This window comes from Polyodon spathula, unplaced genomic scaffold, assembly GCF_017654505.1.
Source record: "Polyodon spathula isolate WHYD16114869_AA unplaced genomic scaffold, ASM1765450v1 scaffolds_825, whole genome shotgun sequence".
Classification (NCBI taxonomy): Eukaryota; Metazoa; Chordata; class Actinopteri; order Acipenseriformes; family Polyodontidae; genus Polyodon; species Polyodon spathula.
The window spans coordinates 189,316-215,927 of record NW_024472312.1 but is presented as its reverse complement, the minus strand read 5'-3'; the positions used below and the strand labels follow the sequence as shown (position 1 = coordinate 215,927).

At 41.3% G+C, this 26,612-nt stretch overlaps 1 protein-coding gene across 2 annotated transcripts in view; it reads left to right on the top strand.

The window, feature by feature from the left end:
• Positions 1-26,612, top strand: part of cacnb3a (calcium channel, voltage-dependent, beta 3a) — a 48,574-nt gene that overhangs the window by 12,027 nt on the left and 9,935 nt on the right. The window contains exons 1-12 of one of the 2 annotated variants that reach the window (XM_041241864.1): positions 403-725; positions 19,363-19,482; positions 19,859-19,981; positions 20,091-20,206; positions 20,497-20,573; positions 22,037-22,056; positions 22,396-22,476; positions 23,399-23,457; positions 24,293-24,393; positions 24,638-24,789; positions 25,594-25,689; positions 26,351-26,521. In XM_041241864.1, coding sequence (XP_041097798.1) covers positions 687-725; positions 19,363-19,482; positions 19,859-19,981; positions 20,091-20,206; positions 20,497-20,573; positions 22,037-22,056; positions 22,396-22,476; positions 23,399-23,457; positions 24,293-24,393; positions 24,638-24,789; positions 25,594-25,689; positions 26,351-26,521 — 1,155 coding nt within the window. In that variant the 5' untranslated portion in view covers positions 403-686. Of the gene's footprint in view, positions 1-402; positions 726-19,362; positions 19,483-19,858; positions 19,982-20,090; positions 20,207-20,496; positions 20,574-22,036; positions 22,057-22,395; positions 22,477-23,398; positions 23,458-24,292; positions 24,394-24,637; positions 24,790-25,593; positions 25,690-26,350; positions 26,522-26,612 lie in introns of those variants that run through there. The other variant, XM_041241863.1, reaches the window with a different exon arrangement.

Sequence of the window (26,612 nt, the reverse complement as noted above, 5' to 3'; positions counted from 1 at the left end):
TGAAAATAAAGCGCAATTGCTTGTCACATTAGTGTTAAATAATGGATGTTTTAGAAGGGGGTCGCTAAATGAGTTGACAGGCAGACAGAAAAATGCAACACGTCTATTTTTTCATATAATATTAGTTGTAGTTCGGATTATGCAGCAGTGTATCATTTCCGATGTGTAAATATCTCTTAAATAGCGAATCCTGCCTCTAACGACTAAAACGACACACGAATAATTGAGAATGTATTATTATTATTATTTGATATTCAGCTTTTTTATTCAAGGGTTCTAAAGGAAATTTGCAGGATAATCCTCCTTCGAGGGAACACTGTGGTTTTGCATTAAAGGCTACTGTGCATCTAAGAAGCGCGCATCTGTTCCTTGTTCCACACTGCGTGCCTCCGCAGCGCAGAGCAAGCTGCTCCTTCGGGACGCTGAGAAAGAGCCGGATAAATAATTAATCAGAGGAGAAAGCTCTCCTTATCCCTACTTCACATAACCTTGTCGCCGAGGCTCTCGTCTGCCTGACCCCAGCTGCAATGCTCCTTCACTCTGATGAAGTTTGGGGATTCGGATAAATCGCATGACGCGGCGCTGATGGCGGAGAGAGAAAGGGGGCAAGTCTTGCTTTTCGTGACTCCGGGTTGCAGAGTGGCGCCAGCGCCGGTGTCCCCCGAGCCGACTGCTTTATAACTCGGATGTCGTTGTCCAATTCCAGCGTCTTTTTACTGAACGAGGTTAGTTGTTTTGTGTTTTATTTACGAAGATAATAACGTGGCGGTGGTGGAGCTGTCTGTGATGTTGAATAATAACGTTTTATGTTACCGCTATTGTAATAATGACTGCTGTTTTTGTTTCCCGTTTTGTTAAAAAAAATTCATAATACGCTTAACGACTATAGACAGACATGTCTGTTTAGTTTTTAAACAAATCCGTTTTGGAAACTATACAGTGGTCAGTAGTTAGTGTGGATGCTAATATAAAGCAGTTTTATGGGCAAATAATTACATCCCTGTAACAATTAATATGGGGGTTCACACAGTATTGTGATAGATAGATGTCCAAGGCAGTAATAGTTTTCATTATTATTATTGTTGTTGTTTTTTGTTTCCATTGTACACCAGTTAAAGTGCAAGGGTCATTAAGTTTTTAAGCTTCAGAGTAATGCTGTTATACTCGTGTGCTGATCCTTACTGTGTATGCTGCCTGCAGCAATGCTATCCTGACTGTGCAGTTTAAAAGCTCTGTACTGTAAGATTGTATGTGGGAATACCCTGAAACGTGTGAGTTTACTGTACATTTCTAATGTTGGGTAGGATTATTAATTGGTTTCTATTTAAACTGTTTTTACATATCAAGATAATGTTTTATGTTTCGTATACTGAAGAGTGTATACAAAGTATTAGTGTAGAGGTATCATATATGACTGTATGCACTAATTGATATATGCTTAATAATAATAATAATAATAATAATAATAATGCAACTTGTATATAGCACCTTTCATTATAATAGAACTCCTCAAAACTCTTACCAGTAAAATCAAACAAAAGAGAAAACAAAAAATAACAAATCCCAAAGTAATGGTTTCATCAACGCTACATTGAAGGGTTAATCTGCATTTCTAGTGTCTTTTTAACGAGCTCTGTTAACTTTGAATGAGTAAGCATTTCGTTTTGCATTGCTGTTTGCTGGTTAAATCAGAGCCGCTGGCATCGCCTCAATGTCGGTTCTGAACAGGCACAAGGTGATGCCTCTCAGATCCAGGAACTCAAACCTTGCAATCTATCGCAGAGTTGGCACCTGTGTCCGCTGGGGGTTGGAAATGGACGAATCTGATATGCATGACCTTGCCAGACATCTGACAAAACCCAAAACATTTCTTATCCTCTCCCTCTCTCTCGCTCTCTCTCTCTCTCTCTCTCTCTCTCTCAAACACATACACCTCGCGGTATCCGAGTGCCAGTGGAAAATATCGTCAGGCCTGAACGAATGCGCTCCGCCCTGCACCTTCTAAAGATTAATTTAGATTTCTTATTAAAATGATCCCAGCAATCTGAGCATGCAGAAAATCATTAACATTGATTAGAAATGCTATAAGAATGTTTGTAAAAATGAAAACGTGACACTAGGGGTGTAACGATACATTAATGTCATGATATGTATCAGGATATGCAAGCTGCCGTATGATCTGTATCACGATGCATGTGATGGTCCTCTAGCACAACACAATATATCATGTCAAGAAAATATCACGATTCATCGATGCACGATTAATATTTACACCCCAAGTTATGACTGAAAGCCTTTCTCAATGTCTTCTGACTGTAGAAACATGGATTTCCCAGGGATGGCAATAAGACTCCTATTGCACAGCAGTTTTACCCATTCCAGGTTTTACTACGCGCTTGATTTGCCACAGTGTATACAGGCAACAAGCTCAGCTGTGTCTTATTAAAAAGTAAAACCAGGCTGAGTTTTGGCAGTTACAGCAGATCTACCTCCGTTATCACGAGACCCACTCGATACAAGAAGAAACAGATTGCATTGTAACATAGAACAACCTTTTTTTCTAAAAAAAAAAAGAATTGCAGTAAAGACAATTTAGATAGCTTTGAGAATCCATTGTGTCTGTGACTGATCAAGCTCCTATTAAAATCTGGAATGGGTGAAACTATCATGCAATATTTCCATCCCTGGAAAATAGCACAGTAAAGGGGAAGGTGCATTGGTTATTATAACGCCTGTCAAGAACTGACAAAAGTGGCTGAACACCTTTTTAATGCCCTTAGTGACGTGGGCAAAGGAGACAGCCGCTACACCTTGCATGTGACAGAAGGGGAGAAGGAGGTAGGGACAGACTCCCATGTGACGAGGCAGTGCAGCGCTCGCAGTGCTGGGGATGTAGTTAGGAGAGAGGTTCAGTGTACCAGGCGACCGCAAGCAGAGCAGGATGCTGAACAAGCACAACTAGCGACCGGAGACTCGGAGGCAGGGGCCACCGTAAAAACTAGCGACGTGAGTAAAGGGAAGCTCGTTTTTAAATCCGTGCGAATCAGTGCTGCTTTGGTTCGAGGGTGAACAGGGATGTCTCGCAGGAATTCGGTGGGATGTGTTTGGTGATGGATGTCGCTTGTGATTTGCACAGGGTTTCTTGACTGTTACAGTAATTCCTGATTAGGAGGAGTTATTGAAGTGGCGATTTTCATAGATGTGAAATGTGCCATAGATTCTGCAGGGCTGCTTGTGTTGGTTCGTTACGTTTTGAAGGACTGGCTCATCATAGAAGCGGCTATTGAGTTTTATAGCTACCATTCAGATCAGGTGCATGCTGTTTTTTCAGATTTTAGAAGACAGGATATCGGGACTTTCTTAGCTTGATCTTCTATTTGTTTCTACCTTATTAATAAAAATATCAATAGTGGTTTTAATAGATTATTAAAATGATGTTTCAGGAAAAAAATCTGCATACATTTCTTGAAGGATGATTCAGCACAGTAGTGTAGACTAGAAAGTGTTAATTAATATTTTAGTGCAAAATAATCTCTTAAATGGGTACCCCAATACTATTATCAACGTTTTTAAGTGGTTATTGAAGCAATACTCAACTTTAAGGGGGTTTTGTTACCCTTTCTGAGAAATATGCAAAATTACAATAATTTCAGACTTTATTCTTCCAGGGAAAGTCTTATATTTTAAATCTCAAAATTTAAGGCATTCATTTAATTCCTAGATTTATTTTTACAATTTATGACCAAATTATTTGGCATAAATATAAAAAATAACAGGAAAACCTATAACGAGAATACCTATAATAATAATAATAATAATAATAATAATAATAATAATAATAATAATAATAATAATAATTATAGGAGCGTCATTCCAGGCCAAGTGAACCAGAAAAGGAGCATTTTGTTGCCTGACCGTCTCTGATTTTGCTAGAAAAATTCAGACCCGCTGAGTTCAGAAATGATAATCTTTTTATTATTTATTTAATTTCAATTTCCCCTTTTCAGCTGTGACCTGCCAAAGGTCAACCTAAAGAGAAATTGTGATCCTGACCCAAAAAATCGCCCTGGTCTCAACATCAAGGCCACCATCGTGTGTAGCACCTCGGTCGTAATGAACAGGGCTTTCGAGAAATAAAACACCAGGAGCACCTCGCTCCCTTTGGCAAGTTGCCAGACGAGGGTTAAGTGACGGGTTTTATGTGAACTTCAGCCCAACCCTTTACCCTGTAGGGGTTGTGAGTCCTAGAATGTTACTATTGCTGTAAGAACCTTAGGGACAACTCTTCCACTGCTCATTAACCTTGTGCGAAATTTGAATATTTGGTATTTCTACCAAGTTTAGGCTGAAATAACTCACATGGGTAGATGCTGATGAGATCTACAAGAATCAAGCAGGAAAATATTTGTGTTGATTGAGACACAGCATGAGCCAGACTGCAGCAGGGATGAAGAAACGTTTGCTCTGATCAACATGTGGGCCGATGGTTCAATCCAGGGAAGCTTGGATGGAAGCGTCAGTAACAAGCTGCTTCCGGGGCATTGATACGAGCATTGTGTGCTTGCGTCTGTCACCCAGATCAGCCCTGCTTTATCAAAAGCAGAGTGAAATCACGCAGCCAACCCGCACGATACCAGGTTCTGACCCGGGTAGAGCATGCTAGTGTTAAAAGGGCTAAGATGAAATGAAGCATAACAAAAAAAGATTTATTATTATTATTATTATTATTATTATTATTATTATTATTATTATTATTATTATTATTATTCCTGCAGCAAAATACATAAGCCTGTAGACATTCCTTTTCTTTTTAGCAGTAAGGCACAACATGCTGTTTCAGCTGCTTGATTGACTGAGCCTGGTAAATTAAACACTGCCTGTGACTGTGCATGAAAAGCCCAGTTCAGGGGCTCGGGAGCACTTTCCTTTTGCATGCAGCCTTTGATTAAATCTGATGAGACAGCACACGTCCATTTTGGTCTTGAGAAAACGGCAAGACGCTCTGCCATGAAAGAGAAATTAGCCATGCCTCTCATGACTCCCTGTTCCTACCCGTCCAGCGCCAGCAAATCCACACGTCTTCTTGGGCTACAAAGTTGCACTGGAAAAAGAAACAGACTTTTTGGTATTTCGTTATCAAGATGACAGAGGTCAAGTAAAAGCCTACGGGGACAATTTATTTAAAGTTATTTTTTTTAATCTGATCAATGACACATCTTGATATGTTCTAATACATTTGCACGCTACTGTAAGATTTATAGGAATGATTTCAGTGACCATAGAGGTGTTAAGATCAATAGAAGACCTCTTCAGCACTGTTGGCAAACCTGAGTTTCTCTATTCTAGTACGGAAGCAGTGTTTTTGTTCTAGTCTAAGATTACTCGTTCACTTGCACAGGAAACAAGAAACTCACCTCTCAATGCAGTATGAATAAGGTTGTCAGTATCCCCAGCCCCCTATTCAGAACCACCGTTCAACCCCCTTGTCAGGAGCGATCAGCTGTATCTAGATGAAGGGGTTGCGCAACAGTAAAGAAATAAAAGGAAAGCTTCCTAAAATTAGCAGGAGCCTGCCACTTAGTCTACACTTTCTGTGAAAACATTTCTTTTAACTCGCATTCCCTCAGGCTTTAAAAGACTGGCATGTCTCTCTCTCTCTCTCTCTCTCCCCTCTCTTTCTTTGTCTCCCTGCTAATGTGTTGCTCAAAGTGTTCTCTAAGTGCACTCCTTAAAGGCAAAGCAAGCCAACTTTTATAAAGAAAATCTGATCAACCGTGGCAATTATATTTCTGCTGTGGGTTAATGTACTAGACTTTTCTCCTTTTGATGTCCTGCACTTGAATTCATCTACGTGGGTCACAAGTGAATTGTTGGATTGTAGCCAGGGGTTCTGATATATATTTTTTTAAACTGCTATAACCAGATTTTTACCCCTCCCACTGCATTTATCCAAATTTCCCCAAAATAAATTCTGTCCAAAAAGAAAGCGATGACCCTGATATATCCCTTCAGTTATTCCTTGTAGTTTTATAATCAGGTAAACAGTAAAATATGTTAACTCATTAAGTACTAAATAAATGTTTCTTTGAAAAAATCTGCACACAAGCTGTATTTGTCATTTGATACATTACATTTAGATGTAACTTTTGCAGTTCACAAAATCAGAGTAAGTTATCATAGCAGTATAGTTAAAGATAAAATTACAATGACAGTTAAATATGTTCCACAAAATTACACAGTCATCTGTCCTCGCATGAGGGCAATGGCACTTAGTGGGTTGTTAATCACTTTTGGATTGGAAAGGTATTTCCTTCTGGTTCCATTGTGAATTATATACAAACACAAAGTATAGAATGAATTTGTTAATCCATGCTTAGACAGAAAGTTTCTGCGTGGAAATTGAATGCAGTGTGAAAACAAACCAGTCCCTCAGCTAGCTGGATAATTTCCCTGTTGTTTGGGCATGAATTATGTATCAGAAATTACAGTAAAACATCTTCCACCAATGCATTAACATCATTATCTAGCACTTAAAACACTCCACACAGCCCCATCCGCCAGACTTGAAATAGCACCCACACGGATTGCACTTCCTGCTGGAACACGCCCAGTTCGGGCTGCTGCACATGTCTCACTCCAGTGCAACATTGCTGCTCAGTGAGGTACAGTGAGCGGGGCTGCCTGGGTAGATTTCACTTAGCCGACTAGCTGCAGGCAACAGATGACAGCCTCTTAAATAAAATCACAGGAGCGGATTGAGAGAAGGTAAGGCTAACCCACTTTGTAATTGTTTAAAGACAGTGGAGTCTGTTCAGTTGATAGAAAGCAGGGCTGCCCAGAGGAGCCCTGTATGTCTCACTGAGCTCCACAGTGTGGCTCTTTTGATTTAGAGGGGGAGTTTCCCATTCAAGGCTCTTAACAGGTTTGGAAAGACTAGCAGGGCAACCAGCAAACTTTGCTAGATGTGGTATCGTCACATTGCAGCACAATTTTTGTACAAATCTATTGAAGCTGTGTCTTGGTGCAGTCTGAACCTCATGTCTTTTTTTCATGTATTTGCTCCTATTCAGTCAGATAGTTTGAGTAAACTAAACTTATGTTGGTAGTCCAAGTTCAAATCAAGGTCTGTGAAAAGTCTAGTTAGACTTAAGCAGAGATGGAGGCAAGACTCCCATTGCATAGAAGTTTCACCCGTTCCAGGTTTTACTGCATGTTTGATTAGGCATTGTGCACACAGCTATGGCCAAAAGTTTTGCATCACCTAGAATTTTAGGATTGAGACTTTTTTTAAACTATATGAACATAATTTAGATCTTTTATTTAACATCATGTAATTAAAGAAGCTACAAGATGATAATGCAAAAGTCTACCGGAAGCCATAATAGTAGTACTTTTCATGTCACAAAATGTCGCATTTTTTAATTAGTCAGGTTTTCGTTAAGTTTATGGAAAACTACAAAACGGTGTGTAATTCATTATGTTAACATAACGTTATTCAGCAGGTTTCATTCGACTTTATGAAGCAAAATGAGTTCATTCTGTAGGGTGATGCAGAACTTTCGGCTATAGTTGTAGACCAGTGACTTTTCATATTTAATATCAGACTTGATTGCTGAGCGGTAACACGGCAGATGTAATGTGGGCAGTGCAGGTGACATAAAGGCTCAGATTGCAGTAAAACCTAGAATGGCTCAGCCTGCTCTGCAGCACAAGTTTCCTTTTCTATTAGAAACCCCTGGAATTCATAGTGGGTTTGTCTCAGTGCATGACAGCATCCAGGCTGTGTGTGATTTAGGCAGTAAGACACCGGGGGCTGGCGCTCGAGCAACCATTCATGACGAAGCCGGAATAGAGCTATGTTTTATAATGCAAATAATGCATGAAAAATTCTGAAGTCACCCAGTGCCAACAGCACCCTGCTCAACCCTGTAAAAAACCTTATCTACTCAAGAATGGCTGTGAATATAGTTGCATTCTTAACCTGCAGAGGGCTTCATACTTGGTCTGTTTTTTACGTTCAAAGATTCAGATTAAAACACCATCTTTTTGTTATATAACAAAACTTGATTGAGCCATAACCTCCTGCTGCTGACAGTTGTGATTGGGTCACGAAGTAGTGGAAAGCAGGTTTCAATTGGGAGGAATGCTTGTGCCCCTCCAGCTAAAACTACCTGTGTGGGTAGATAAACAAACTGGATTATCAATAAGGTACTAATAAAGCAGATTTCATAAAAAACGTGGTAAAGAGACTTCTGTTTTAGTGTGTGAGTCACACGATGAACACATTAGGACACATTTTAAATAGTGCTGTAATATATAAAGTGCTGCCGTGCTACACCCACTCAATTTGATTGGGAGAGCTTTGGCACTGCAGTTTCAGCACCATGGACAGCAACTTAGCTGTGTAAGCCCCACCTGGTGGTTGAATAGTGTTACTGCGCTAGATAACTGTGCTTTGTACAGTAATTGCAAAAGGGAACAAAATATAGTTTGTATTATTATTATTAGGCTTCCAAGCTGGCTTGGGAAGTCAGTTATTGTAAAGTTTGTTTATTTATCCTTTCTTTCTTTCTTTATTTATAGGGTTATGGTTACTGTACAACACATTTAGGATCCCATATGTGCTCTGTTCAAAAATTACCTTGATTGTGACCTTTGACCTCTCCTTAAGGCTAAATGTAAAATTAGCTTGTAATTCTTTACAGTGTGTAGACAGGGTCATGGTTACTATGGTGTTTAAAGTTATAAAGCATCGTGAGATAATGAACTAATGCAGTATTTTGAATTGAAACCGATCTGTTGCTGACACTAAAATTTCCAACTGGTCTGAGCTTGGAAGCCGTAAAACTGCCTGGCAATTGTTGTTGTTGTTATTGATTGTTGATTGATACAACAAGCGGTGTTGATTAGTTCTTTTTCTTTAACATGACCCATTAACATTAGCTTTTTTTTAATTTTTTTTGGCATTACATTGAATTGAAAAAGCCTCATTAATATTAACGCGAGACCGGCCCATCCCGGTATTAAAGCAGTGAAGAGAAAATGTTCTAATATTCCCATTACCTGAAAAAAAAAAAAGAATTAACTCTCAGATCTGACTAATGTCCTGTCATCAATTCTGCTGCACAATCTTCCATGCTGTTGAGGCTGTGCCCAGGAATTGCATTACCGCTCGCACTTTGATTTGAAGTGGAAATGGAGAGCTCAGAAAAGGTCTAACGAGTTTGAAAAGCTGTTTTGTCCTGCTGAGTTTCACTAAAACAGAACTGCTTGGTGTCTGGTTACTGCGTACCTCCATACAGTAGGTTAGCCACCTGTGAGGTTTATCCAAAAGCAGTTGACAGTCCAGTTTGTGTACATTCCTCTCTGTCCTTGAAGCCTGCTTATCCTACAGTACTGAACCAAATACAAATGCTGTTAGTAAATAGATATCCTGCAGTATCCTAATGTTCTAGGAAGATCTTTAACGTTTTACAGGAGACACCCACAGTGGCTATTTACACCTGTGTAACATGTTAAGGGCTAGTTTCTTAAGCTCTTGTTCTTGATGTAGAATTTAAATCGTGTAGACAAATATTTAATCTTAATTATTTAATCAACCACAAATTGAGGAAACAGCTCACCAGTAACTGGTCCACCTGAGCTGGAGATTCTCAGAGCTGCTGGAGACCTGGCAGTTGGCATCCATAACCTTCCTCTGCTGCAGGTAGCAGCAAGATCATGCCTGTTTGCATCCTACAGCGATCAAGAACAAATAAGAAATAGGGTGTGATTTCCGAACTGTGGACTTAACCTTATTTTCGACTCGCCCGTGACTCTGGTGGAATGCTGAAGCTGTAACGTTTCCAGATCATGTATGTGTTGCAGCACAGGCTTGGTTACGGCTGTGGTAATACGAGCAGCACATACAGATGCGCAAGCTGCCTGCAAGCCAGTGAGGCAGGTGGAGTAAGCTCCCTGGCTTCCCTGCATCAGCATCCAGCTCATCCAATCAGAGTTCATCTCCCAGCCCTGTCATAAAGGACCCTTTCAATGCAGGGGGGGGGGGGGGGCGTGCTTTTGTTCCATTATTAAGCACAGAGAAAAGGGCTGGATCTAGGCTATTTTTTTTTTTTTTTTTTTTATTTTAACCTGAGTTCCTCCCCTCCCCTCTTTCTCTTTTAAAGAACAGTAGATTTTTAATCCTTTTTTTCTTGCTTGTTTTTCGTGGATGTAGACACACACACACTGTAACAGGACCGTGCAAATCCCGTTTTTTTTTTTGTTTTGTTTTGTTTTTTTTAAGCTCGCCACCTAGCTTGCTAATTGACGCTTTCCTTTGACGTGAAATAAGACAAGCGCAAAAACTCAAATCCTTATGCAAGACGATTTGTATCTCCATGGATTTGAAGACTCGGAGGTGGTAAGTTGTTTAAACGATCACCTGGTTTATGAGGATATTAGTTTTGCATTTGAATTTCTCGTTAGCAGTTCATTGCTAGCTTGCACAGATCTTGCAGTCTCGCAGCACAGTCAGTTCTGTGTGTATATGTGTGGGTGTGTGTGTGTGTGTGTTTGTGTCATGGCTTATAAGCTGTGTTAGAAGAGGGAAAAAAAGCAACAGCATTAGAACAGGTTATGAGGAAAATCAGTGGGAGTTATTGTGAACTGAATTGATTTTAATTTCCTCTTTATATTAATAGAACGGGCTTCTGTACATTGTAGTCATGGCATATATAAACAGCCTACATAGTACAGAACACCAGGCCCTTATTAAGGTTGGTGTTTTCTAGTGCTTGGCTGTTACATAAGAGTGAATGAAGGCATGTTTTCAGAGCTGTTTTTGCAGCTTTGTTGCATGTGTGTTTTTTTATGGATTTTGGTGGGGTAGTGTAGGGATGGCACAGGCAGTGAGAGTGTGAGATTCCCCAGCATCAAGCCTGCCCTGAATTGGTAAACTATAGTAAATGCATAATATAACAGAGGGAAAAACATGATAAAACTGCACAAGTACAGTGCAAGAATAAACTTTTATAAGGGTTGGCCATCCAATCTTGACCTCACTTCTGCAAACTGTTTGCAAGTATACAGCAGCTGTGCCAAATTGTGTGGTGACCATGTGAAGTAGATTTAGATAGTGAGGGCTGGAAGGCATGTAAGCTATGTTTGAACCCAGACCCCTGGAGGTGAAAGTGCTAGCGTGATAACCCACTGCTCCACCTAGCCCATAAACGATTGTAGAATTTTTTTTTTCTTTTCCCCCATGCAGTTTGCTGTAGCTGCTTTGTTTGCTTTGACAGAATTAGAGCTGGCAATTTCAGCTGCTGAATATAGCAAGATGACATTATCTCCCAGACCTGCAAAAAGAGCACTGTGCTTACAAGCTGGGCTGCTTCTGAGAATTGTCTTAACCTCTTTAAAAATGTCATAGCATGTAAAATATCTGCCAGCTGCATTCCATAACAAGTTTGGTTTGCAGCGGTGCTTTTGATCCATCATGCCAGATTGTTGGATTGTAAATGCACCGTATGCAACATTTTTCAAAAAGGTATTATTCCGTTTCTGTATACATGATTGTTTAAAGTAATGGATAACTCATGCATCCACCTGGTACTGCTTAAAAAAAAAAAAAAAACATTTCTTATGTTGAACCAAGAAAAATCCTTGTGATCCTACAAGGGACCCTTATACGCAGATCATGTGCGTCTGTCCGTGCGTCTATCTGTCTGTCATGTTCTATACGGTCAATGCAATAACTTCCAGCTTGCGTTAGGCTATAATCCGATACACTCTATTTTATAATCATTTTTACCTTTACGGTACTGAGCAATTGTTACCCGATTATGAGGGCCCCCTGTATGGGCATGCGTTCGTTTGAACGTCTACTGCTGGTTGCACTAGTGACAAGGGGTGTGGCTGCTTGGCTTTTAGAAAGACAAAGTAGCAAGCATTGGTCAACCTGCTATCACGGAAGAGTATCGTTAAACACAGAAATGCTGGTTTAATGTAAAATACAGAACGTGAACTGACTTTGTTTTTGCATCTAGTGCTTCAGAAATAGAGACTAATCCAGATGGTGTGCTTAACACACAAGTACCTCTAAGTACCTTTAACTGTGCCCCCTTGCTCATTCCCCTCTCAGCATTCACCAAGTGTCAACAGCAGGCTCTTATGCTGGAGCGCTACCTGACAGCCGTACTCCATATTCAAAAGCACCGGTACTCGGAGGTACTGAAAAGCTGAGCATGTTAATGTTTTCTTTAGAGTAATCCTCTTTTATATTGTTTTCATGAAATTGTAATTGCGAGCCTTGAAAGCTAGTCCAGCAGTAACCCCTCTAGCAGCTGTATCATCCTGAGGCCTGGTTAGGGTCAAGCACTTGAACATCAGAACAGCTTTCATTGTGCACCAATCTCCCCCCTAATACAGAAGCAATGGGGTGCTCCGATACAGAAGCAATGGGGTGCTCCGATACAGAAGCAATGGGGTGCTCCGATACAGAAGCAATGGGGTGCTCCGATACAGAAGCAATGGGGTGTTCTGATACAGAAGCAATGGGGTGCTCCGATACAGAAGCAATGGGGTGTTCTGATACAGAAGCAATGGGGTGTTCCGATACAGAAGCAATGGGGTGTTCTGATACAGAAGCAATGGGGTGCTCCGATACAGAAGCAATGGGGTGTTCTGATACAGAAGCAATGGGGTGTTCTGATACATGTGTACACTGCTGTATACTCACTCTTACTTTTGTGCTTCCATTTTATGCTGTTTTGGTGCCTCAACTCTACCCCAAACAACATTACACTTGTAATAATTTACATATTTGAAAAAAAATGTAGCTCTTCTAAACTATTCCTTTTCATGTACTGTGCGATTTTATAAGCTGCAACGGCTATTGGCTTTCAAAAATCTTGATGGCTGTGTGTGCAGTTGTAGTGATAGTTGTGTTGTATTTACAGCAGTGGCAGGGGACCGCATTGCGAATCTTGCCTTTTCTTTTTCGAGTGTTGAGGAGCGATATGAATGTTGTATCCCTGAGCTCTGGAAATCATTGCAAGGCATTGAGAAAGATCTTTCAAAAGAGGGTCTGTCTGCAACATGTTAGGAGATCCAACAACGGAACAGCAGGAGAAAGACATTGCTGTTGGACTATTTTTAGGATCTTAAGTGCTTGTGTGGGTGGAAAACTTGATTCGTCTTGAAATCTTGTCTTTTTATCACCCGTGAGGTATAGAAATGTATTTGTCAAATAAAGCAATCTCCTGCGTATAAAATATAGCAAAACAGTAGAACTGGACTGTACCAGAGGTAGCGTCACTGGTTGGTTTATTTGAGATTGACTCAGATTGCTGGCACAAGTCATAGGCAGGTCTAAAAACAGAACAGGGGGCAGGACAGGTGGATTAATTACAGGGTGGCCAGAAAGTTACTTGGCTGCTGTTTAGTTTACAGCAGAGTGATGAAACATGTGTTGTAATTAATTGGATGATGAGGAAACAACATTCTTTTGCAAGCAGCTCAGATCAAAAAGTGCTGTAAGCAGTAGCTCTTACTGTTACTGCATTACGCAAATGCAATGCAAATTGCATGTGTATAGCGGCTTTCGTACAAGCGCCTTTCCATAGCAGGTAACAGAAACCTTGCGGAAATAACGGCATTACCTTAAACAAAGGCTAACAGCTTTCACTGTTTGTCCAATTGAATAAAACCTATAGTGTGTATTAGATGAGGCTCACATTGGCCATCATTCATCACAAGGTGTGAAATGGGATTATAGCATCATTTTTTAATTTAATAAGCTAAACAAGTCATGCCTTTTTATTGCAATAAAAAAATAGGGCCCAATATAAATATGCATTGTAATGCACATTGTTTCTGTGTCAGAGCACCCCTTTGCTTCTTTATCAGAACACCCCACTGCTTCTGTATCAGAACACCCCATTGCTTCTGTATCAGAGCACCCCATTGCTTCTGTATCAGAACACCCCATTGCTTCTGTATCAGAACACCCCATTGCTTCTGTAGTTTTGATTTGTTGTGCGGATGAAATCAAACCACTGGAACTGAAAATCTTGGGAGATATTTGCCAAAATAGGCAAATCAGTGATGGTCTAATTTAACTGATGACTTTTGTAGACCACACATGCAATTAATTTAACACATTAAGAGAAAAGGAACACATATGGTGAAATACAAGAGACTTTTTAGAAGTTGTTTTAAGATGCCTAATTAAAGCACAAAGTGGTCTAACATTTCCACACGAGTGCCTTTTGTTTCTGTATCAATGATTACTGTCCGAAAATTGAAATCTTCACACCCTGAGGTTTTCATGCAGGTACGTATATAAAGGATTTGAAACCTTGAGGGGTTGTAATAAACACGCTGCTGTGTGCATGTCTGCAACATGGAATCTCATTTGGTTTTTGGTTTTGCAACGCGTTGGTGTTACTGTACTTTAATACAGAGCTGCTACAAGTCTCCTAAGTACAGCTCGTTCTGCACAGTGCAGCTCTTTCTGACTGATGATTCATCACTCAGTCAGCAAGCCGGGCCTGGGGAGCTGTGATGAGGAGCGGGAGAGAGTGAGAGGCAGTGCTGGCGTACCCAAGGGCTCCTGCTTGAGTTCCACAGCTTAAAAGCCGCAGCGTCCCGCAGTCATGTGCAGTGCTGAAGTCTGGTTGATGGCAGGCACTCCAGTCTGTCTAAGCGGCAGTTCAGTTTGCATAGCATATGTCTCTGTGATCCAAATGCTACCATACGCAGAGGAGGAGGGTAAATTACATTTTCATACTTACTCGCTTGTCTACCTAAGTGTAGTTTCTTTTAATCCTTTCAGTCCACTGTCTTGATATGTTAGGAGGCTGTGTGGTCCAGTGGTTCAAGCCCAGGGCTTGTAACCAGAAGGTCACCGGTTCAAATCCCATCCCTGCTACGATGCTCGGTGGATAGAATCGCCGTCACGCGATTCACACTCCCTTTGCTTGACTTAAAATCAGTTAATAAGGTTCGTACAGACCTCTCAAAACCTTGGATATAAAAATGTGAACCAAAACTCCTATCAACAGAGAAGAGAAAGACTTTTAGCCAAATCCATTTATCATTGACTTATTTTTTTTTCAATATTTCTAAATAAAATATTCACCATTGTCTTACACACATGGGAAGATCCAGTATCCGATTCTAATGGGGGGGGGGGGGTGGAAACATGCCCTCCTGATTGAGCTGTTCTCTCAGGGGGATAGCTATCTCTTTCCATGGCAGAGTAGCGGAGAAGGGATTAGTCTACTTCAATCCCAGTGAATGAATGTGAACATTAAGTGGTGGCCATGCATATTGCATTGCCTTTGTCAGCCACTGTTAACGCATTAGCGAATGAATTTGATCCCGACAGCCAGTGTGAATTTGCAACAAAAAAAAATCAACTCTTATCTGTTCTTGTTATTTGATTATATTTTAATGCCAAGAGGCGTCATTAGCAGTTAACCCTTTCAGTCCTTATCTAGTGGCATATGTTAATATATGCCATTGGAAGTCACATTGGAAGCTCACAGGTCTCCTAGGTCCCAGTCTGAGGGTGTGTAGGGATATATGCAAATAAAATAAATAAATGTTGACCTGTTCTCATGGTATACTTAATAAAGGAGTTTATTCTTCAGCTCGGCAAAAATAATTCAGGACTGAAAGGGTTAAGTAACCACCCAGACCAGAGGATCTAGAGCTAAAACTTTAATGTGTTTTAAAAATAAAAATTAAAAACTTTTAGTGGCACTTACTAAAAAAGAAAATTAAAAAAAAAAAAAATTATATGGTGAGAAGTTAGAATGAAGGGTTGTTTTGCTATGTAGCATAAAAATATATTGTATATACATATAATGAAGAAGAAAAGTAATCGATAAACTGAAAACTCACAATAGAGAGAGAGTGAGAATAAATAATGAATTATGAGACCGGAAGAGATTCTTATTAAGATTTCAAAAGCTATGTGGAATATCTGCCAAGGAAACAGGAGGAGTATATCAAACAATTTTATTGGGGGGAGGGGCCTGACAAAATAGCAGCTGTCGGTCTGCACATGACGTGCCTTTGACCTAAGGAGTGATTCAGACAAGAGTCCAGGAGAGGTTTCTGGGATTGTCACCGGACCTAGTTATAACCACGCGACAGAGGGGCAGGAGACTAAACTAATGAGCACAGCAATCTGCAGAACGCAATGTGGGTAAGAGCGGTAATCAATTCTGAGTGGTTAGCCTCACTTAGGCAATAAAACACGCCTAATATCAGCTTAATAAAATAAGAATAAGTGCATCATTCAGATCAATATCGGAGAAGCAACAAGGTCTTGTAGAAGATCTCTTGTCCCAGTGTGCAATACAGCTCAGGCCAGTTTTATTTCTGTATATGTAACGGGGCAGAGACTAGGCACCAACTGGCGAATCCCACGCACTGCAAGCGAGTGCCTTAACCGCTGTACAAAAGAACCGGGCTCCTCTGCATTTGTGGTTGTAGAGCTTTAACCTCATTTCATCTCACCGACCGGGGCCAGAATCAATAACGACAGTGCATCACACAACACTGCCAGTTTTATTTCTATATACACACCTGTTAACATTTGCTTTAAGCGAAGACTGATGGAATTGCTGGTGTTTGTTTACTGTTTCTCTCCCAGTCTTCTGTGCACAAAGAAAGCACTCCTTGTTGATGGTCCTGCCTGCCGCTCTGTCACATCAGCATTGCTGCGCTTACTGCCTTTGCAAGCAGTAATAAAGAAGTGTGTGGTAAAGCCATACCTCTAACAACACTACGTTGGATTTTGATAGATGGTTTGCACAGTGACAATGTATTGCATGTATGTTTCAAGAAAGCAACCATCACGCATGGCCGTCCTATTATAGGGAGGGGAAAAGACTCCTATTGTAAATTCTGTTCCACGTTTTACTACGTGCTTGATTAGCCACAATGTACTGTATAGGTAACAAGCTGTGTTGTGTCTTATTAAACTCATAGTAAAACTAGGAATGGATCATACTGTTATTGAATGTGAGTGTTATTTCCATCCTTGTATTATACATGACAGGTCTCCACAGTCAAGATGCCTGGTTGTGAACCATTAAAACATAAAAGCTGTTTTTAAAAAGAAAAGTGCTTAAGTGGAAAAGGGCATTGTTACAGCCTTGCTGTGTAACCACTCTTGTGGATAACCTAGGACAATGAAATATGCTAATGTTAGCGGGTTTTTTTTTTTTTCCAGTCAGATGTTATTAATAATACTATGTAACACAATTTTGGTTCCTGGGTAGTAAGTGTTATTTCCTAATTGCTTATGCCTCAAAAGTATAGAAAATGGCTATTATTCCCCACAAACTTTTGCTTTTGTGACCAGGACAGTGATATTTCAAAATATCACTATTTCCAATGGGAAAACGGGCAAATGTATGTCTTTTCGTTCACATAAAGTCAGAAAAAAACAACATATAATCCAAATTAACATGTATTTATACTAAATTAATACAAAAATGACTACAAAAGATTTAGAAGTGAGTAGTTTTTTGAGATTTACGATTATACTGTATTTACAGTAAAACTAGGGACGCTACAGTTAATACACACACAGATCCCGTTCTGTGTAACTTCATATACTGTTGCAAGGTCTGATTATTCTTACACTAGAAGACGCTGGAAAAGATCACAAAAACTGTTTGAAAGCCGCACACTTTATCACACTAGCAAGATAACAGAAACACACTGTAGCCTCTGAGCCTGCTAGAGTATAAATACCAGACATCGAGGCACACGGATAGAGAAGATTTCAATACCACCAGAACACTGGGTCCATCGTGCAGCATACAATATAGAATGCAATGTGGGTATTGAAACTAATAAATGGTAAACATTGTTCATTTGAAATATGGTCTGGTTTCATCCTTCCAGTGTAAGCAAAGTGGTTAATTCCATGTCTCCTTAATTCCTAGCGGGTGGAATGAACTAACACTTAGAGGCACTTTTAAAAAGCAGCAGTCAGCCAGTCTGCTTTTTTCCAGTCAGCTAGTCTGTTTTTTTTCTCCTTATGACATTAGTGGCTCTCTCTAGACAGTGGCGTAAATGGTATTGTATTTGGTTTAGTGCTTTTCTAACCCGCCCTGTCTGTACTCTGTCGGGGCCCCATGTGTTGCATTGATAGCTTATTGAATCACTGTGTTTAAGATATCAAATACCCAGGAAACTGCCTGTTAAAGGCGGCGACCCTCGCTGCAGTGTCAAAGGTTAGATGTGGCTTTCCTTCCAGGGCTATCCAGCTGTTGAAGAAGCCATTCAGAAGCTGTTTGCATGCTCTTAGCTGTCACTGGGGCGCTGTGGAGCATGTACTGTATAGCCAATATATTTAAGAACAAGGTTTTAGAATGATAGTCTAGTGTAGGGTTTTAAATCTATAAAACCATAAGAATCCCTCCAATACAGTATTATTATTATTATTATTATTATTATTATTATTATTATATAAAATGACAAAGGTCTTTAACATGGGTGTTTTCCCTAAAATGGGAATGTTTGCTTAAAATGAGCAAACCTGCACAAATGGGCTTTCATGGTATTTGATACACATGAACAGAACGTTTCGGTTAATTTCTCATTTCCGACTGTAATCCTGTGGTAGCTCCATTACATGTGAAACGACAGCCATAGGAAATATTTCATTGTCGGCTGAGCCCTGTCCTACTGCAACAATAATGTAGACTGTGTGTAACCTGTAAAAGAGCACAAGACAGGGGACTGCTGCAGCTGCGAGAACTGAAGCCATGCGCCACTACAACGTTGCTGTGACACGTTTCTGCATGCCTCTGTAGTGGTGAATAGTCTCGCTGGGTATGGCAATACCAGAGCCCTTTCTTCATTGCTGTGCTTTAGTGGCTGGGGAGTAGAGTAGCAGTTAATGAGGGAATCTGTGCTGCAGTGCCTATCACATTGGCAGCAATGGAGCTCCGCTTTCATGAGATTATAAAGAAGGGGGGTAGGGGCTTCAGTTTTAGTGCATGGTGAATAGGGCTCTGTTTGTTTCACTGGAAAGAATTGCTTATTTCACGGTCTAAAAATAGAGACAAAAAACAGCGTTTTTTTTTTTTTTTTTTTTTTTTAAATAGTGCAGCTCTATGCAGTGTGTTCAATAATTTACCGAAAGCAAACTGAACCATCTGCTAGGATCCTAAATGCAGTGTAAGTAGTGTGTCAATAAGGCAATTAACATTTGTTGTATTTATATTTAGGTGATAAAAAATATGTATATTTATACTATTCTTTCAGAAATGGGAATTTTCACTGGAAACTATATATTACACCACAATATCTCTCCTCTCTCTCTCTCTCTCTCTCTCTCTCTCTCTCTCTCAGGGTTCAGCCGATTCATACACGAGCAGACCATCGGATTCCGACCTGTCCCTGGAGGAGGACCGCGAGGCGTATCGGCGTGAAGCCGAGCGCCAGGCCCTGCTACAGCTCGAGAGAGCCAAGGTGAGCCCACACTGAGCCTGTTGCACTGCAGCATGACTCACAGCAGAGCCTGCCACAGCCCATCCAGGAAGATTCCAAACCCTCTATTAACTGATGGCCCGCCGGTGTGTCATTTGCACATGCTGCTACCAACTGAACAGAACTGAATGCACATCTTTCAGCTCTTAGCAGGACAGAAGGGATTCAGCTTCACTTTTGACATGCTGTCACTTCACATAAAGTAAAACAAACTCCCCAGTTTAACCATGTTCAATAAAATGAAACAAAAGTAGAAAGCAAAGGGATTCATGTAATTACTGTACTGTTTTAAAAAGCTGAAACAAGATTTTTGCCACCTCCTAAGCCGGTTTGTGTCTGTGTGCACGTTGTCCTGCAGACTAAACCGGTCGCGTTTGCTGTGAAAACGAATGTCAGTTACTGCGGGGCTCTAGATGAGGACTGCCCAGTCCAAGGTGCTGCTATCAACTTTGAAGCCAAAGACTTTCTACACATTAAAGAGGTGAGTGCCGACAGGGGGCGGGGGGGCGATGGCAGCGCAGAACCCAAGGAGGCTGGCTTTGCGAGCCCGCTGTCAGTCTGCCTGTGACTCCTTGTGGAATTCTTTGCAGAAATATAACAATGACTGGTGGATCGGAAGGCTAGTGAAGGAGGGGTGTGACATCACCTTCATCCCGAGCCCGCTCCGGTTGGAAGCAATGAGGCTAAAGCAAGAACAGAAACCAAGGTGAGCCGCTAATATACCCGGGATGCTGCTAATATACCAGGGAATATCCCACTTAGAGCTATAAAACTCGCTCGCTCCAGTTGCTGGTCCACTTGTAACACACACTCCGCACATTGCTTTACAACGGCAGCATATAAAGTAGAAAAGCAATACAAAGCCCTCATCTTTCAGCAGTGTTGAAAGCTTGCATGGCCTTCAAGGAGGGAACTGTGTTCAGAGTTGTTCTGTATGCAGGAGCTGCTGCTGCTGCTGCAGATTTTGATTGTGTCTGGGTGTCTCCTGGCCTGCAGGAAGCCTGGGGGGAACTCGTCAGCCAGTCTGGGGGATATGGTCTCAGGAGGATGGAGATCCACTCCTCCTTCCACTGGTAAGAACCAGAGCACCGAACACCCTAACTGATCGTCGTCTCCACTGCCTGTCCCCAGGTATAGCTGGGCTGTGTTGTCTGGGCGAGGTGTAGCTGGAGGGTGTTTCCTCTGACGCTCGGCTACACCTTAGACAGCACAGTTTTGAATCTCATACCCAAAGGGGCCAAGCTGTGCTGCACGGACGGACGTCATTGAAAAGCATGTGCATTTGAGGCTGATCGTGATGGAACCTCATTAATAAGACTACTGACAGCTGGGTAAAGACCGGAAATAGTCACAAATGTTTGTTCAACTTCGTCCGTCTTCGCTTATTTACATATATTCAATCAATCCTACAATCCAAAGTGACCTTTTAGTGGCAGACAACTACTTCCTGCAAGCTATACCTGACAAAATTACACTAGAACACAGACACAGCCAGCTCAGCTATACCTGACAAAATTACACTAGAACACAGACAGGCATCTTTAACTACTCCTCACCCAGACCAGCCAGCTCAGCTACACCTGACAAAATTACACTGGAACACACAGACAGGCATCTTTAACTACACACCCAGACAGCTCAGCATCTTTAACTACTCCTCACCCAGACCAGCCAGCTCAGCTACACCTGACAAAATTACACTGGAACACACAGACAGGCATCTTTAACTACACCTCGCCCAGACCAGCCAGCTCAGCTACACCTGACAAAATTACACTGGAACACACAGACAGGCAGCTCAGCTCTTTAACTACATCTTTAACTACACCTCGCCCAGACCAGCCAGCTCAGCTACACCTGACAAAATTACACTGGAACACACAGACAGGCATCTTTAACTACACCTCGCCCAGACCAGCCAGCTCAGCTACACCTGACAAAATTACACTGGAACACACAGACAGGCATCTTTAACTACACCTCAGCTCAGCTACACCTGACAAAATTACACTGGAACACAGACAGGCATCTTTAACTACACCTCGCCCAGACCAGCCAGCTCAGCTACACCTGGGAAAATTACACTGGAACACACAGACAGGCATCTTTAACTACTCCTCACCCAGACCAGCCAGCTCAGCTACACCTGGGAAAGGCAGTGGAAACAAGGCATAATATAGACTGTAGACTAATATAGACCAGACTGCATTTTTATACAGTGGCTTAGCAGTTGTGTTTCATCTACATTTTAGATATTGAAACTCATTACACCATGTAACTGCAATAATTAAACAGTTATTAAAAAAAGAGGAACCCCATCAATGTGCTTTATATATTAAAAATAGGCGTGTGAGTGGTGTTTAAACACACTGTCTGAATGCATTTTTATATTCATTGGGTTTAAATGTACTAATAGCAAGTAATGTACTATAAGGTGTGTGTGTGGGTGAGAGTGTGCTTTTTCTATGCGATGCAACGTAGTACATATTTCTTTGTGTGTGTTTATATTTGATTTCTTTTTTTCTGTTTTCAAAAGCCAAACAGAAGCAAAAACAGGTAGGATTGATATATTGTGAACGCACACACACACACACATATGTATAATACATTTTAAAGCTTGACATTTATTTATTGCATTATTTCTTTTTTTTTTTTAAACAGGATTAGATATTTTTTCTTAGTTCTAATACTTCTTGACGTTATTAACTGTATTGTAATTCAACATACACTTTGATGGGTCTTTTTGAGTCTTGGACAACCAGCTTAACTGTTAGCATTGCCATAAGTTTACTGTGACTCCCCATCAACACAAAAAGCAGTTCGGAGATACTAAAACGCAAGGTTCCGGGGGTGTCGTTGGTCCCCAAGGTGCTAACCTGTGCTGTGTGTCCCCAGACAGAGCATATCCCCCCCTACGACGTGGTTCCTTCCATGAGGCCGGTGGTGCTGGTTGGTCCCTCGCTGAAGGGATATGAGGTAAGAGCTGGAACATCATGGCCTGGTCGAGCAGCCACTGCAGACTACAGCTGCCTTCTTTCCACACCCTTAGAGAAACCAAGAGTGTTTCACAGAGTGTGCTGAAAGATCGTGACATGACAGGAGTGTCTGCCACAATATATTAAAATGAGTCTACTGAAACCTATTTAAAGCATTGCAAAGTGCACTAAAATGTAGTAAAATGGTTGCAAAGTGTACTGACATTTTATTTATTTTTTTTTATTATTATTTATTATGTCCAAATTCTACTTTCTTATGAAATCATACATTTGCTTGCAGATAGAATCTGAAATAACAATCCTAGACTTGAAAGAGTTAAGATAGAATGGTGCTTAAAATAAGAATCTAATAATTCCACACTCCCCCCCCCCCCGAGGGTTCATAAAAGCAGGCATCTGATATTTCAGCCTCTCCAGACATGCTCCGTATGGCGCTCAGACGCTGCCAGCTAAAACAAGCCTCGCTGCAGCTCTTAGAACCAAATCCAATTCACTTTTGGATTCCTGTCTGAAATACATTAATATTTCACTTTATCCTAAACACAAATGCACCACAGAAACGTGTTCAATGGCAATTCTGGTGTGTTTAATTTTTTTTTAAATTTATTTTACAAGACTTTGTAATATTTTTTTCTAAAATTAACATCAATGTTGCAAAAAAATGAAAAAAAATTAGTTTGTCTTCTCATCTTCCTGAGCTTGTTACCTACACACTGCGGCTAATCAAGCTCTTAGTAAAACCTGGAATGGGTGTAAATGCTTTTCAACAGGAGTCTTATTGCCATCCCTGTTTATCTGCTAATGCCCATGTAGCATTGCCAGTGTACTGGTTAACTGATATCAATAACCTGCCTCGATTAACACTGCTTGCTAAGCCTCTGTCTCCTGCCCTAACTCCACAGGTGACTGATATGATGCAGAAGGCACTGTTCGATTTCCTGAAGCACAGGTTTGATGGAAGGTGAGTTAACGATCGGTCTTCCGCGACTTCTGTTTTATACAACATGGGATACAACTAGGAGCAAGACAGTCCATTGAGGTGTATGACTCTTTCTCAGCCCTGGACTGGAGAGAGCACCCTTTCTCTTAGGGGGTGAGGGAGCAGTTCAGTCTCCATGCCTCAAGCCTGCCCTGGACTGGAGGGAGCACCCTTTCTCTTAGGGGGTGAGGGAGCAGTTCAGTCTCCATGCCTCAAGCCTGCCCTGGACTGGAGGGAGCACCCTTTCTCTTAGGGGGTGAGGGAGCAGTTCAGTCTCCATGCCTCAAGCCTGCCCTGGACTGGAGGCCTGTCCTTGGACTCTGATACCTCATTTCCATGAGCATGGACTGAGCTCCTCCCCACATTCCTGAACCCCCAGTGATGTACCGACTCCGTTTCTGTGCTAGGAGAGTTTTTGACGGTTCTTTCCCAACAAGTTAAAAAAAAAAAAAAAAAATGATGTTAAAGCACAGAGAAACATGTTTGCTGCTTGCTCGCTAAAGATTTCTTGTTTTCTGTTTCCTGCTCACCCCAGATGTGGATTAAATGTTTACGCCCACTCGTCACTTGATTGGTCAGTGTTGTGACGTACTGCCACCCATCCCGCTTTTGGGAAAGGGTCCAAAACAAAATCCGGGGCAGCTAAGATTGGCAGCCAGTGCGGGTCGGCTAAACCAACATGGAAACGTAGGATCAGGGGCAGCAGGGTTTCAAACCAGGTTGAGCGCTGCATGGAAACAAGGTATAATACCGTGGCTGTCAGTTTGCTTAGTTCCAATTTGAAAGTCTGACACCTTTACTCTTCTGGCGTTTTCAGAATATCTATCACCCGGGTAACTGCTGACCTTTCTCTCGCCAAACGATCCGTCCTCAACAAGAAAACCATCATGGAGCGCTCCAACACACGCTCCAGTTTAGGTGAGTCGCAGTGTAACTGCATAACATTTATTTTATAAAGGGGAAGCATTAACTAAGGCAGTGTATTTGAAATAACATAAAATGATTTGATTCATTCCTGGTTTTTGGTTTAGTTCGACACACCTGAGCTTGTTACCTATACACTGTGGCTAATCTAAGCTCATAGTAAAACCTGGAATGGGTGAAACTGCTGTGCAACAGGAGTTTCATGTCCATCCCTGCGCATGTGCTTCTCCTCTTTCAGCGGAGGTGCAGAGTGAGATTGAAAGGATCTTTGAGCTGGCTAAGACTCTGCAGCTGGTGGTGCTGGACGCAGACACAATCAATAACCCGGCACAACTCGCCAAGACCTCTCTCGCGCCCATCATTGTTTACGTCAAGGTGTCCTCGCCAAAGGTACGGTCCTGACCGGCTGTGCGTCTTTTTAAATTAAAACCAAACACAACAACGCATCGATAACCCTGCCACGATCACCGCACAAGCAGAAGACAAACAGAGACCTATTAAAGTTACACAGCCACATATCTTATTCATTGATTTTCCCTGTTGTAAATCTGAGTAGAACCTGTCACATCTGATGCTGTAAGATACGATCCCCTCTGTTAACCGATAGACCTCCTGACATTTGCCATTTGCATGCGCTGCTTCCAACTGGACGGTACGGATGGAAACTGATCAATGCACATTTTATTATGGATCAAGAGCAGTAAATTCAGCTCTTAGCAGGACAGGCTGGTTTCAGTTGCACATGGTTGGCACAGACTGAGAAAGCGTGTTAAGAACTGTTTTCGGAATGCTGCTTTGTAACTTGCCAAATACTGTATCACAGTGCTTAGTTTTGTATTCATTTTCACAGATGTCTTTGTGTAGTATACATGCAGTACTGTGCCGTTTTAGACACACTGTTGTACCTAACATTAACTTGCAATGCCCCGACATTAATAAAAGAACCACAGCGTAGTAGAACAACTCCCTCAGAGATATTTTCACATGTCCAATGGACCCGGGAAGCAGTGAAATCGGTTATGGCAGTTTCTGCTGTGTATTGCAACTCACACTGTCAAAAATAATGCACAGGCATTTTCAAAACCTGATTGCGAATGGAGTGCATGTATTTATTCATCATTCAAAACCACTGGGTGAAGCACGAGGAGCAATGCTTGCGATCGTGAGTTTGACGACAGACTGTCTCCTCTTCAGGTGCTGCAGAGACTGATCAAGTCGAGGGGAAAGTCTCAGACCAAACACCTGAATGTGCAGATGATGGCCGGGGATAAACTCATCCAGTGCCCCCCAGTAAGTGCCAGACAATCCGGTTATTTGGAAATACCCGCTGCCTCTGTAGTAACTGTGCATTTAAACATGGGAATACGCCTTTTAAAAGGTTCCTGAAGGATTTGATTAAAAGTACCCAAACACACCTTAATGATGCCCAGACGACCCATTGTGGTCACTTCACAAATATATATATATATATATATATATATATATATATATATATATATATATATATATATATATATATATGTAATAATTTGTATAGTTATATTTAGCCTGATTTTATAGTTTCTTGCGAAAGAGATTAAAACATGACAATTTTGCTAAAATCGTTTACCTAAAAAAATTGGGTCTGGGCGGAGGTTTAATTGGTTCAATTAAACAATTTAGAACAGGGTTGGAACAAAGACCAGGAGCGGAAGAGCCAGCTTTGGACCCCTGTGGGTTAGAACAATCACTGTCTTCGTAGCAAACTTTCTCCGTGATCACAAATCTAGCAATGCTTATCCATGACGTCAGTCAGAATTTGAAGTCAGGAAGGTAAAACTAGACTAAACAACTGCTTTCTTCAATGTGCTTTTAACCTGTGTTTTTCAGTGTGTTTTTTTTTCAGTGAAATAAACACAAGATTTGTATGTTTCCGTTTTTTATCGGTTAAAACTCTGTTTGCGCTCCCCAGGAAATGTTCGACGTGATCCTCGATGAGAACCAGCTGGAGGATGCTTGTGAACACCTGGCTGAATACCTGGAGGTGTACTGGCGTGCGACACATCTACCCGGCTCCACCCCCGTAAACCCCCTGCTGGAACAAAACCTGATGACGCCGCCCTCCGTCATATCCAGTTTACAGGTACAGGCAGCCGTGGGCAGGAATCAGCTGGCTGGCACTGAAGCAAGATACACACAGGGTCTCCCGTAAGGCATCATGGGCAATATCATAG